This window comes from Phasianus colchicus, chromosome 40 (genome assembly GCF_987193195.1).
Source record: "Phasianus colchicus chromosome 40, bPhaCol1.hap1.1, whole genome shotgun sequence".
NCBI classification, from domain to species: domain Eukaryota; kingdom Metazoa; phylum Chordata; class Aves; order Galliformes; family Phasianidae; genus Phasianus; species Phasianus colchicus.
The window spans coordinates 314,655-328,163 of NC_143475.1; the positions used below are offsets into that span (position 1 = coordinate 314,655).

General features: G+C 55.9%; 2 protein-coding genes across 2 annotated transcripts; both read left to right on the top strand.

Annotated features, from left to right (window-relative positions):
* The first annotated feature begins 548 nt into the window (after positions 1-548).
* LOC149913208 (uncharacterized) lies at positions 549-6,339 on the top strand. The gene is made up of 4 exons (XM_090130320.1): positions 549-695; positions 848-1,010; positions 1,531-1,627; positions 1,915-6,339. The coding sequence occupies exons 1-4, from the start codon at positions 549-551 to the stop codon at positions 2,357-2,359; spliced, it is 852 nt and encodes a 283-aa protein (XP_089986446.1). The 3' UTR covers positions 2,360-6,339.
* Positions 6,340-6,741: 402 nt separating this feature from the next.
* On the top strand, positions 6,742-11,803 carry LOC149913209 (uncharacterized). Its single transcript, XM_090130484.1, has 8 exons — positions 6,742-7,735; positions 7,869-7,930; positions 8,345-8,498; positions 8,699-8,955; positions 9,155-9,240; positions 9,749-9,873; positions 10,419-10,530; positions 10,836-11,803. Exons 1-8 carry the CDS (start codon positions 7,615-7,617, stop codon positions 11,386-11,388), a joined length of 1,470 nt encoding a protein of 489 aa, XP_089986610.1. The 5' UTR covers positions 6,742-7,614; the 3' UTR covers positions 11,389-11,803.
* The last annotated feature ends 1,706 nt before the right edge of the window (positions 11,804-13,509 follow it).

Consider the following 13,509-nt stretch of genomic DNA (forward strand, 5'->3'; position numbering starts at 1 on the left):
AAAGCTCTTTTCAAGGTGAGCTGTAGGTTTCTCCGTGGCCTGGGCAGTCCCACGAGCCCAGAGCTGCCTGCACATGGCTCACCAGGCGCTGGCCGGCTGCTTGGGCCGTGCGAGAGCTGTGCTGCCGTCAGCTCCTCGTGTCCCCAGTGCCTCAGCCGTGACGACGACGTCCCGCATCCTCCCTGCTCCTCCCCTGCAGGTCCCCTGGCTGCTGAACATGCTGGTGTCCCGGATGGCAGCTGTAGCCTCGCTGACCTCCTCAGGCCGTCATCGTCTTTCCCAGGTGAGGATGTTTGTGGCTGCAGCCCCTGCTTCCCCACTGCCTGTGGCATCGTTCCACCCCCCGTATTCCTTCTCTCTCATGCCATTTTATACCATTTCCTACTTTCAGGTAGAGCTTGAGTCTCCCAAGTCAAATATACCTTTGTCCTGCAGGGTTTACTTGAAAACACGTAAGGTGGAAAGCCTTGGCTCAGGGTGGGCCAAGAAAACAGGATGGCTTATCTGTTCCAATAGTGTCATCAAGTCCCCATCCTTGCAGGGCGGTCATGGAATGTGGCCACGGGAATCCACCCTGCTCCACACTCCATGCTTCCTTAGAGGCAGCGTGCCAGGCTCCCCTGGTGCTCGCCGACACCTCAGGTCACAGGTCACGGTGCTTAGGGAACTCAGGAAAGGCTGACTTCTCTCGAGAGGTACATCTGGGGGAAGAGATGAAGGGATGTAGGTGACATTTTCATCCCATGGTGGCCGGGTGACTCCGTTTCCCAGGACAGTCCTTGGTACTGGGGCTCAGTCGATCCTGGGGAAGGATGGCCTTCGGGCGAGCTGAGAATCTGCCTGTGAGCAGGGTGATCCCAGCCAGCAGAAAGGGCAGCCGGAGCCCTGGCTCACACCGCGTCTTCTCCTTTTGTACAGGTTTAAACGGGAGTTTGCGCCCAAACCACCGCCCGGGAAACCCTGCAAGGCCTCAAAAGTCCCTTTGCCACGTCTTGGCCGGGGGAAGAAAGGTACAGCAGCTGCCAGTCCCTCTCCATTCAACACGCAACCAACACGCAATGGCAAAATCCCCATCCCACCACCACCCACAGGCTCTGACTTGTGAAACCATTCGCACCAGCTCAGCACTGCCTCTCCTCCCGACCACACGTCGTCCTCATCAAATCTGAGATGCTGGCTGCCACGTTCCCACAGGTGCTCCCATCCCAGGGGATGGCAAGAGCGGGGGGGTCCTCGGCCCTGTCCTCTCCCCCAGGAAATGAGCCCCCAAATGAGATGTCACCTCACAGGCACCACCCAGCTCCTCTTTCCCAAAGCAAAGCCATTAATGCAGTCCCAAAACAGAGCTGCAGCCTGGGGAGGAGGAGCTGGGCACGAGGCACAGAGGGCACAGAGGGAGACTGCATCTGCAAGGGGAGCGGAGCAGCCCTCTCGGGTGCTTTGGGAGAGACCTGAGCACCCCTGCGTGTCACCGGGCCAGCAGGTCCACAGTCAGTCTCCTCTGACGAGATCCATCCTTCTCAATTGCAGGGAAATTTCCTGAACTGCCACCCCTCCCCAGCTGGATCCACGTCACCTTTCTAGTGGAGTCTGAGGAGGGAACAAGCGAGGACAAGAAGAGGGCAAGGTGAGACTGCAGGCTCAGGGTACAGATCTGCACGCTGTGTTTCCCCACCCCGACAAGAGCCCATTCCCCAGCGCCAGGCAGGCACTGTTCAGGGCACGTGAATGCAGCAGTGGAGGGGTGGGATGGGGCTGCTGGGAGCCCCCAGCTCACAGGGCTGGCCCCTCTCCAGCCCTCAGGAAAGCACCAGCATAACCCCAGAGCTATGTGTAGGGAAGGCTCGGGGTTGCAGGATACGGCCCCAAAGCCATCCCCCACTCAGGGAGACCTCTCCCCCTCTGTCCTTTCAGTCAGCTGCCAGCGATCCCGGGGGCATCTTCTGCCCAAGAGGAGCCCCAGGAAGAAAAGGGAAAATGCTCCACCGTAAGAAAAGGATCAAAGATGGGTCCAGCACAGGCAGCGCGCCCTCCAAGTGGCAAAGAGGAAGAACACGGCGCGGTGAAAGATCCCACTGGAGGGGAAAAGGCACAGGCACAGCTTGGAACCCACTGCGGAGCCCCAGCCCTGCGACAAACATCACTGGCGGCCCTGTGGTCCTCCAGCTCTCAGGCCAGCCTGCCCGAGGAGCGCGCCTGCAGTGCCTCTGCTGCTGTGCCACTGATGCACAAGAGGACTGGATCTCTGCAGTCTGCCACCAAAAATCAAAGTGGGGCTCCCCAGTATGGGATGTCCTGTCCAGTCCTGCCCACGCTGAGCAGGGCGTGGGGTGCCCAGGAGGAGCAGAGCCCCACCTGAGGCTGACAGACAGGTTTGCGATTCCTGTCTGTGCCATTCCTGGGTGCCTGCCTGAACCCTTCTTTGTTCTTGGCTGAAAGTTGGCTTTCTGAGGCACTTCTCGCAATAAGACTCTGACTTATAAGGGAGATGAGAAGTGTCCGTGTGGCAACCTACATCAATTTGTGGACGATTTCACATTTCAAAGCGTTTCCTGGGAGCTGTTTGCCTTCAGAAAAGGGCTCAGGAGTGTTTACTGGCAGAATATCTGGCCTGTGACCAGAAACTCCAGCTTGGCATGGGAGAAGTGGGGAAGGACACCATCGTATCTCATGGGAAACAGGATGCAGGTGGGCACCTCCCTGCTCCATCTGATCTGCTGGCAAGGCCCAGAAGATGGGAACAAAGGAGTTTCTGCTGAGATCCTAAAGCCAGAAGCTGCCACTCCAAAGAAGGCTGACTCGACCACTTTGGATCTGAGCTGTCGCTCCAAAGAGAGCTGACTCGACCTCTTTTGGACTCATAAATAAGTTTGTGCAGTCGTCAACCAAACAGCAACCCTTGATGACCCATCACTGAAGATCAACATCTGGAGATCAACATCTGAACTATCTTTTCTATCGCCCGTCTTCTTTTCCCCATCTCCCCAGGTGACCATCATTTGCAATAAACTGGACGGGCTCACATCTACCCTTTGTGGATTAATCTCGCCGTCAGGTATCCATAGATTAGAACCTCCTCTCACTCTGATAATAGGAGCGAGACAGTGCCATCTCCTTGAAGAGAAGCAGAGGGACGATGGGGACTCTTCCAAGACCCCTTGGCTCTGACAGATGGGGTGGCTACGTTCCTTGGAGCCCTGGGACCCCGAGTTCCTCATTTTGCAAGGCGGTGACACACAGAGCATAGCAAAGCCCATGGTTTTGCAGCAGCTGAAAGGTGTAGCTAAGTGTGAGGCCAGAGAGGAGACTTTTTCCTTCCAGCTCGCTGCTCCTTTAGATCCCTGGTGGGAAGACAAGGCTTTTGGGGAGGTGCTGGCACAGCGTAGGAGCAAAACACTGCAGCTGGGGGACTTGTAGGGAAGGGATAAAGAGAGGCAGAGAAATGGCTGCCTCCCCTCAGCGTTCTGACCTCAAACCATCCCCAGGGTCTGCATCCGGGAGAAGAACCGCCCTATTTTTTAGAAGAGTTTCTCTTCTTGTCCGGAAACCCTTTGGCTGTTGGACCACACGGAAAGAGGTGGAAGAAAACGCAAGAAAGGTCTTGCAGAAAACGGCCCTGTGCTCCGTTCCCATCACTGGTGCACTGAACAAGATCCATCAGCCTCACAGGGATGCTCTTCTCCCTGGAACGCAGGCTCCAAGTGAAACAACTGCAATTCCTCATTTAAGAAGCACAAGACAAGCCAAAAAACCACAAAGTAGTTACAAAGCAGGTGCCCGTTTTTATTACAGTGCTGCACACACACACGCTGGGTGCAGAGGGGGTAGCCCCTCCTAGTTTGCACACCACAAAGTGGCAGCTTAAGGATGTTTTTGGAGACAGGTTATACATACGCAAGAAGAGGAGGGGATAATTACAATCGGTTCCAACAACTAGGCGTAGATTATTCTGATACAGCAATTAGAATAGGAGGTGTTCAAGGCCAGGTTGGATGGGGCCCTGGGCAGCCTGTTCTGGTATGAAATGGGGAGGTTGGTGGCCCTGCACGTGGCAGGCGGGCTGGAGATTCGTGATCCTTGAGGTCCCTTCCAACGCTGGCCATGCTGTGATCCCATGATTCTGATTGTAAGGCTCTGTATCTCCTGGGGTTGGGATGCTAACAAACAGAATTGATAGGTCCAGTGTACAGACTGCAGAGCACACAACACAGCAGGCGCCGAGTGAGATGCATGACCCTATCCTGTCTCTCCTGCTGGTACAGGTCATGGCCTTCAGGATGTCAAGTGGCAGGAAGCTTTTCTACAACAACAATCATAGGGAAACAAGTTGGAAAAGGAAGTGGTGAAGAGACTCACAGATGTTCAGAGGACTTTTTCTGCAGAGGAAGGTTCCCCGTTGGAGGAAGTAAGGCCTCCTACTTATTGGTGTGGAAACTACAGCAGACACAAAGAGCCCAGTAACAGTGTTTGATAGAGCCCTTGGTTCAGGACCAGCATGGCAACATTGGTCAGAGTGTGAGCCAGCGTGGGGCTCTTTGCTTTGGAAGAGTGGGAAGGAATGGGGCAGATCCAACAGAGGTTTGCAACAGGATTGTTTGGGGCCAGGGGTAAGCAAGCAGAGAGGCCTGGACTTAGGCCTGGTGAAGCAGAAGCTCACATGAGTGCAATTGTAGCCATGACAACTTGAAAGCCATTTTCAGAGGTGATGACACTTTCTCTGGTGGTGGGAAAGAGCACGAGAAAGGAAAACCAGGCTGGATGTGAAAGGAAAGAAAGAAAGATCACTCTGAGGGCAGTGCTGTGGTGCCTGAGGTCACCCGGAGGCACTCTGCCATCAGCCCACAGCTCTGTGTTTCAAAGAACAACCACTGAGGTCAGAGGCAGCAGTCCAGGCAGGGAGACACTGCGGTGGGAAGCAGGCTTGGTGCCGACGTCCTGCAGGAAACGGGTGCAGACTGCATGGGACAGTGTAGGACAGCACGTGGTGGAGATGGCTGAGGGGCTGGCAGCGCTGGAAGGCCCTGACAGAGCCAAGGTCTCTGTCCAGCAGGCTGTGGATGGTGTCTGTGGCACGGAGAACTGTGAGGGGACACGCTGTCCTCGTGGCACTGAGCTCTCATGGCCTCCTTGTGCCCCGTGCAAAGGCTCCCACTGCCCCAGGAATCGTCTTATCCTGCATAAGGGACAGGATCTCCCTTCCAAAGGTCTGGGCATCAGGGCTTGGCCTTTCTGCTCCATAAGGCAAAGGATGCTGTTCTCAGCATCACAGCCACCAGCACAGTGCCTTGGTCTCCCTGTAATCATGGCTTCCAATTATCTGCTCTAACCAGTCCCTGGGGGCTGTGCTGGCAATGGCTCTCAGCGGGGCCCATTCATACTCCCGGAAACTTCCTTCCAGCTTTATCTTCCTGAGCACTTTGTGCAATCTTCTCTCAGCACCGGAGGATGATGGGCTCAGCACCAAGCACCCCAAGGAGACCATTGCAACTCAGAGAGCCCTCAAGTGCTTTGCGCCTTCCTGACGTCTTCCTTCCTCAAGTCTTCAGAACCTGTACAGATAGCTGGAGAGCTATCAGGAGTGCACATAGAGAGGAAGAGCCCAAAGTACACTTAATGAGTCTATGTATTTATTTATATTTTCCCCGGTATTAATAGCACATTAAGGCAGCACTTTGCAGCCATATTCATCCACGGCGTCTCCTAACGAGGTTTGCTCTTTCACTGTGTGGACAAACTTTCTCCTCAGCCTCCCCAAGCCCCTTACTGCTCACATTGGCCCCGTGGGATTTTCATTCCTTTTCCTCGCATCAGTCTTCTCCTTTGAAGTCATTAATTCAGTGTTGCTTTTCCTTTGCATCAACTCCCACCTGCTTTCCTCAGAGAACCAGCTGCACATGGGCACAGAGGGATTCCTCCTTGTTGCCAACAAACGGGAATCAACACGATGCGATTCAGTGCACAGGAAAACACTCTCCTCAGCTGGATGCCATGTTCAAGCTGTCTGCCTTCCATGGGGAATTTCGCTGCAAGAAGTATTTTTGACAGAGAAAGGAAGGGGTCATGTAAATACAATCAAAGAGTTCCTGAGACTGTTGAGATGGCACCAATTTCCAACTCCCTGAAGATCACAGAGTGACCAGATAACCTGGAAGGGATCTGAAAGAACAAAGAGCAAAGGGAGGGGGAAATCTGGAGAGCAGTGGGAAGGGCAGACGTCCACACTGCCTGCAGAAAACACGTCCTTAGCCATGGTCACTTATTCAGGAGAGCTGGAAACACCTGCAGGGAGAGGGAGATCAGATACAGAGGTGAGACCAAGCAGGGGTAGCAGCTGCCTGTGTCCCAGCACCTCAGTGCATTTGTGTCCTCCAAACACAGTTCTGGGAAACATGGCACAGTAAATCTCCTCAAAGACTGGTACTTCCAACAAGGAGAGAAAGCAGGCCCCAAAGCATTTTAGAAATTGAGAGGTGTGTTGGCACATTTTCTTTGATTGGATCTTTCTCTTCAATTCTTTGTTCCAGTTTTATTGATATTACATAACATCTTTCACACCTACAGCCTCAAAACCAACCAACCAACAAAACAAAACAACAACAACAAAAGCCATCTCTTTTGACTCGCATACTGCCAGGTACCCCCCAGACTGTCCCTGTACAGATTAGCCATGATGTCCCTCAATCTCTGCACTGAATGGTTCATACTAGGTTATGATAAATCTCTTCTTTTTAAAATCTTTTCTTGGATGGTGATTTTCCATGCCCCCTAAACATCTGCTCTCTTCCCATCAGCAACAGACCGTCAGGTCATAGGATCACAAGGTAATGCAGGCTGGAAGGGAACTCAGGGAATGTGTGCTGCCCAACCTGCCAGGACTGGGCCAGAACAGCGTGTTCAAGGCTGGACCCTGTTGGACTTTGAAAACCTCCATGGGCGCAGGTCGTAGAGTTTGTTGGGTGACCTATCCAACGTCCCGCTTTCTCAACTCAGCCGATATCCCCTCTACATTCCTCTTCCCCTCCTTCAGGTGATCCTGCCCACAATGTCCACGTGAAATGTCTCATCCCGCTTGGAAGGCTGTGAGGAAAGCGAATCTCTGCGATCCCCCAAACAAAGCCCAACCTGCCCGGCAGGGTCGCGGGAGCCATGGAGTCACAACAATGATGCAGAGGATCAATGCCGGGTAATTTATGGAGCCTTCTAACAAGGAGTCCACGACTTCCAGGCAAAACTAAGCCACTTTCTGACAACAGGTCATCAGCGTTAGATGTTGTCTAGACGGGTAGAGAACTTTGGAACAGTCCTCGTTTCCCTATCACCTGCTTGAAGATCAGTTCAGGCAACGGCCACTAAAGGAAAACGACTAATACCGCATGGAGAGCAAGGAAAAGAAGAGAGAGAAAACAGAGAGGGCTCGGCACTCCCAGCCGGGCCGGGCAGCAGGCTGCTGGTGCCAGCGTCACAATGGGCAGCGGCCAGCACCGGCCACGCTGTCATCGCGTCGCCGTGGCGACGTTTGTGACACGGGCACCCGGGAGGGGTGTAAAGGCAGAGCACGGCGGTGGGTCCTGCATCCTGAAGGAGCATCTGGCAGAGAGCAGACGCATCTGAAGGATGAGCTCCGGCATGGCTGGCGCCAACAAGGAGCAAGCCGCGGGCACGAGGCGGAACAGGATGAGCGAGGTCGGCCCCGCAGCGGGGCGTGCCTCCAGACCGACACGCGCCGACACCAAAGGTACACGGGTCCACAGCCAACCTTGGCACGCAGACGACACTTTCCATCTGCCACCTCGCTCCTGCCTGGCAGCGGTAGCGGTGCCGGGAAGCGGCAGATGCAGAGTGTGACCTGCTTTTCCTTTGCCCTCCAGAGCGAGTTGCCGTCTGGGATGCGGTGGCCGCCTACGTACGGGAGCAGCTGCTGCTGCAGAAGGTGTGTTGGCTGTCGGGTTCCTCCTCTCCCCGTCCAGCTCAGCCTGGACTTCCTCTGAGTCTTCCCCTCCACAGAAAGCAGGAAACTCCCCCCACATTTCTCTCCTGGGCATCCCGCGGGCTTCCTGCAAATCCTGCATGATCACTTGTGCCGGGCACTGTCGTATCTCAGGGCTGATCCCGGTCTCTGGAAGCCTCTGGATCCCACGAGGCTGCTTCTGCCCTGCCTGCTGTGCTGCATTTGGGAGGGCGAGGGGAAGGAGAGGACTGCGCAGCCCCTTCCCAAAGCCATTCCCCATGCCCTGGCTTGTGCCTCTGAACAGCGGCAGAGGGCTGTCCCTACCTTGGACCCCCTCCGGCTCTTCCTCCAGCCGTCCCATAACCCTTCCGCCCTTCCTTTCTCTTCCACTTGCAGGGGGTCTGGATTCCCACCTTTGGCTTCTTTGACACCGTCTCCAAAGACTTCCGGACTGAGGACGGGACGGTGACTCTGCGGTGGCCCATGTTTCACCTGGCTACAAACCTCATAGCCACGCACCACCTCAAGGCCCACAGGGAGTCCCTGCCAGGTAGGAGGGGGGATTAAACTTCTGCTGGCTTCACGGACAGGGCAAACGGCCACCACCTCCATTCTCAAAAGCAAACCTCTCCCTCTGAGCAGCCCGTCCAAATATGGGGCCGTTCTGCCTGATGTCCACCTAAAGCACTTCTAGGGAAGCACCTGTGGAAAACCAACCGTATCATCAACTCCGTCCCTCGCATTTTTCAGTCCTTAGGAAGGTGGAGCCGCTGAAATACAGCAAGGTGGCCGCAGCTGCTTCTCTGAGCTGGCAGACACTCCGGACTTGCATTCAAAGCACCGTGTCCCTGCTCTCCGGCTGCCTGCAGAATGGGGAGAACGTTGCCGTTGTCCTCAAGGACATCGGCGTGCTCCTCATTGACGGACTGACCTTCCAAATGAAATTCTACTATGACTTCCTCGAGAAGCTGTCAGGGAAAGAGAAATTCAGAAGAGCTGCTTTCAAGGTGAGCTGTAGTTTCTCCGTGACCCAGGCAGAGCTGTGACACCTGCTGTGCCCGCACACGGCCCACCAGGAGCTGGCCAGCTGCTCGGGCCGTACAAGTGCTGTGCTGCTGTCAGCTCTCCCAGCCTTGGGCTCCTCGTGTCCCCAGGGCCTCAGCCGTGACGAGGACGTCCCACATCCTCCCCCTTTCTCCCCTGCAGGCCCCCTGGCTGCTGGACACGGTGGTGTCCCGGATGGCACCGGTGGCCTCCCTGGCGCTCTCTGGCTGCGCTGTCGTCTTTCCCAAGTGAGTATGTTGGTGGCTGTAGCTGCTGCTTGATGCAGCTGCTCAGCTCTCATTCCATCACGCTTGCTCCTTGTGTCCACGACTGTCCTGCCCATGAGCATATGTCACACAGTCATGGAAGGATTTCAGCTGGAAGGAACCCCGAAAGGGCACCTCGTCCCACTCCCCTGCAGGGAACAGGGACACCTACCGCCAGATGAGGTTGCTCCGAGCCCGGTCCAGCCCGACCTTGAGCGCCCATCTGGGCAACCACCACCTCTCTGGGCAAGATGTTCCGGTGCCTGCCACCCTTCTGTCAAAACCTTGTTCTGTATATCCAATCTAAATCTTCCCTCCTGCCTTTTGAAACTATTTCCCCCTCACTTATCCCGACTGATGCTGCTGAAGACTTTAGAAAGTCGTGTGCTTAATGCAGCATGACAGTGTGCCTGGGAGCAGACAACCAGAGAGCAACAAGGATTGCTGGAGCACTGCGTCACACCGGTTGCTGTCTTCTCCTCACGTACAGGTTTCAAATGGAGTTTGTTCCCAAGCCACCGCCCGGAACAAACCACAAGTCCTCACGAAGCCTCCCTGGTCCAGAGAAACCAAAGAAAAAAGAGACTTTGCCACCTCTCGGCCAGGGCAAGAAAGGTAAAGCAGCTGCCAGCTCCTTTCCGCGGCACGGGCAGCATACTTGAGATGGGAAATCCCCTGCTGAACATCAGCCAAGGGCTCTGACTTGTGTCAAAGCTTCACGCCAGCTCAGCACGGCCTCTTCCCATGAGGAATTGTTGGCCTCTCCCAAACTAAGGAATTGTTGGCCTCTCCCAAACTAAGGCGCTGAGCGTGACGTGCCCCCCCATCCCTGGCTATGGCAGGAGGATGTGCGGATCTTAGGCCCTGCCCTCCCCCAGTGGAAGGATACAGTCCCCAAAAGTCACTCTGCCACCTCATCATCACCACCCAGCTCCTCTTTCCCAAAGCCAGCGTCACTACTGCAGTCCCCAAACAGAGCTGAATTGCAGAGAGGAGGAGTGGGGCCAGGGATGGTGTCAGGGAGGGTCCGAGGGCGGTGCAGATGTCAGCGGTGGGGGGAGCAGAGCGGCCCTCTCGGCTGCTCTGGGAACAGGCCTGAGCACCCCTTGTGAGCGAGCCAAAGGGTTTACGGTGAATCTCCTCTGCCTTCTCCATTCCAGTGAGATTTGCTAGCCGTCCAACCTTCATCAAACGCTTGAGCTCAGACAGCGTTGACGGAGAGCACTTCAGAAGGATAAGGAGCTCACTGCTGAAGGAGAGCTCCAAGGCCAGGTGAGGCTGGAGGCTCTGGGCTGGGATGCGCATGGGGGTGACCCAACGAGAGCCCATTCCCTGCCCCAAAGGGTCACTGTTGGTGGCCGCCCAACTGTGCTGAACGCAGCACCCACGTGCTGGGATGGGGACCCCCCAGCTCACAGGGCTGGCCCCTCTCCTCATCTCAGGAGAGCCACGGGGCAGCCGCTGAGCTGCCTGTGGGGAGGGCTGCGTTGCAGCCAAGGCTCCTGGCTCAGGCTTGCGGCATGCGGCCCCAAAGCCATCAGCCACTCACGCGGACCCCTCCCGCTCTGCCCTTTCAGTCTGCTGCCAGCGATCCAGAGAGTGCCTGAAGCCCAAGAGCAGCCGCTGACCTGCCAGCTGCAGGGGGAGGCAGGCACACCAAGCCGGGAAGAGCTGCACCGAGCACCGGGAGCCAAACATGTGAGATTCCCTGAAGAACTAGAGGGAGCAGAAAAAGCCCATCATGAGGGTGCGGTGCCGAAACTGCAGAAAGCCAAGGCCTCAGCCCATCAGATCGCCCTGAGGCCAATAATAGCTTTCACAAAAGATCCAAGATCATTTTCCTCAAGGGCTGAGTCTACGATGTCTCAAGGCAGACCATCCAGGCTCCCACTGACCTGTGACTCAGTTAAACTTCTCAGGCAGAGGGCAAAGAAGATCAGGCCAGTGCAGAAAGTACCGGGGCAGATGGCAGCATCACCACTTAGTGGTGAGTCCAGCCTGCCTGAGAAGTCTCCCATCACCCGACCTGGACTGCTGCCACCCATCTGGGAAGAAACGGGGTCTCCCAAGCATCAGCCTCCGAAGACCAAAGCCCCACCCCACAGGAAGGGCACACCCTACCCACGCTGATGCGGGCATGGGGTGCCCACGACACACAGAGCTCCACTGGAGGCTGCAAAACAGATGCGTCAATCCCATCTGCATCATCAACATCTGCAACTAAACCAGGCTGCCCAGGGCCCCCTCCAACCTGGCCTTCAACACCTCCAGGGACGGGGCATCCACAACCGAGATCTCTGGGCAGCCGGTTCCAGCATCTCACCACTCTCTGGAAAGAACAATCCCATCTGACATCCAATCTTCAACTCAAAACCACTTCCCCTTGGCCCGCCATTAGCTACACCATCAGAGAGTTGACTCCCCTCCTGTTTGTAGGCTCCCTTTATGTCCCGGAAGGCTGCAATGAGGTCACCCCGCTGCCTTCCCTTCTCCAGGCCAACAAGGAGATCTAGAGTGAAATGTAGAGGGGAAAACTGTCAATAAAGCCTTATCGTGGGCCTATCCTTTAAAAACCTCCAGAACGCCTGTGACAGTGCCATTGCGCCTTTTGACGCCAGCTCTTGTGCTGCTGGAGGGAGAAAGAATTGCGAGAGGGCGTCAGAGCGTCTCACGGTGCTTTCCTGGATGCCAAAGGAAATCCAGCGTCTCTTCTGTCTTATGTGGATCACAAGCTTCTCGGCTTTTGGCCTGGCAGGGCCCCTCCAAGCGGCAGGGAGGCTTTTGGCCTGGCAGGGCTACCCGGGCCCGTCCGAGTCCAGGTCTGAGCCCAGCCTGTGCACGGAGCCTCAAGGCAGACCAACCAGGCTGCCACTTCTGGCGTGGAGCGCGTGGCCAGCAGCTATCTGCTCTGGCAGGGCTACCTGGGCCAGCCAGCCAGCCTTTGGCCGTTCAGTGCCTTTCTGACCGGCCAGCCGGCTCTTAGCCTGGCAGGGCCCCTTTGGCCGGCTTGGAGAGATCTGCAAATGCAGAGCTCCACGGGCCAGCCGGCCGGCCGCCTTCCGCCTGGCAGTGCTCCCCTGAACGGCCAGCCGGCTTTCGGCCTGGCCCAACTGGCCGGCCGGGAGGCTTCAGGCCTCGGAAGGCTTCCCCAGCCAGTCAGCCAGCTTTAGCGAAGGTTCAGGAGCTCCCTCAAGGGCTGAGTGCAGCCGCTCCACGCAGCCCCAAGGCAGACCAGCCAGGCTGCCACATCTGGCTTGTGGACCACTCAAACTCCTCAGGCAGAGGGCTAAGATCAGGCCTGGCAGGGCTCACCCAACCAGCCGCTTTCAGCTGGGCAGGGTCTCTCCCCGCAGGCCGCAAGTAGTAACTTCATTACACAGAGTCTCAGGAAGTTCCTTAAGAAGTGCAGAGTCCTGCATCTGGGGAGAAACAACCCCAGGCAGCAGTGCATGCTGGTGGCACTCGGCTGGAAAGCAGCTCTGCAGGAAAGAGTCTGGGGACCCTGGCAGACAGCAAGTGGAACACGAGCTGGCATTGTGTCCTTGCCACTAAGAAGCTGGGGGCTTCCTAGGCTGCATTAGGCAAAATATCGCCAGCGTGTGATGGGAGGTGATTCTTCCCCTGTGCTCGGTGTTGGTGAGTCTGCACCTGAAGTGCTGGGTCCAATTCTGACTCCCCAATATGATAGACACTTGAATGTACAAGAAAGACTCCAGAACAGGGCTACCAAGGTGATGAAAGTCCTGGAGCACCCATTGTAGGAGGCGAGGCTGAGAGAGCTGGGATGTGTAAGTGCAGAATGTCTATAAAGGCCTGAAGGGAGGTCAGAGAGAGGCTCGTTGGAGTGGTGCCCAGTACCAGCACAAGAGGCAGTAGGCACAAACTGGAACACAGGTTCTGTCTGAACATGAGGAAGCACTTCTGTGCTGTGCAGATGTCAGAGCACTGGCAAAGGTTGCCTGGACAGGTTGGGGGGTCTCCTCCTTGGGGATCTCCAAAAGCTGTCTAGACCTGGTCCCAGGAACCCTGCCCTGAGTCTGCTGAGATGATCCAGAGGCGTCTCCAACCTCAACCATTCTGTGATTCTGAGCACTCCAAAATCCATATATTTGTTGGCAGAGGTGAGCAGAGTTGGTTTTCACACCTGTGTGTACAGTCAATGAATGTACAGATGTTACAGTTATGAGATATACCAGAGAGCTTGGCTATGCAGTTATTGTACCCAAGCAGAAAAGATAGGATGCTTACCCG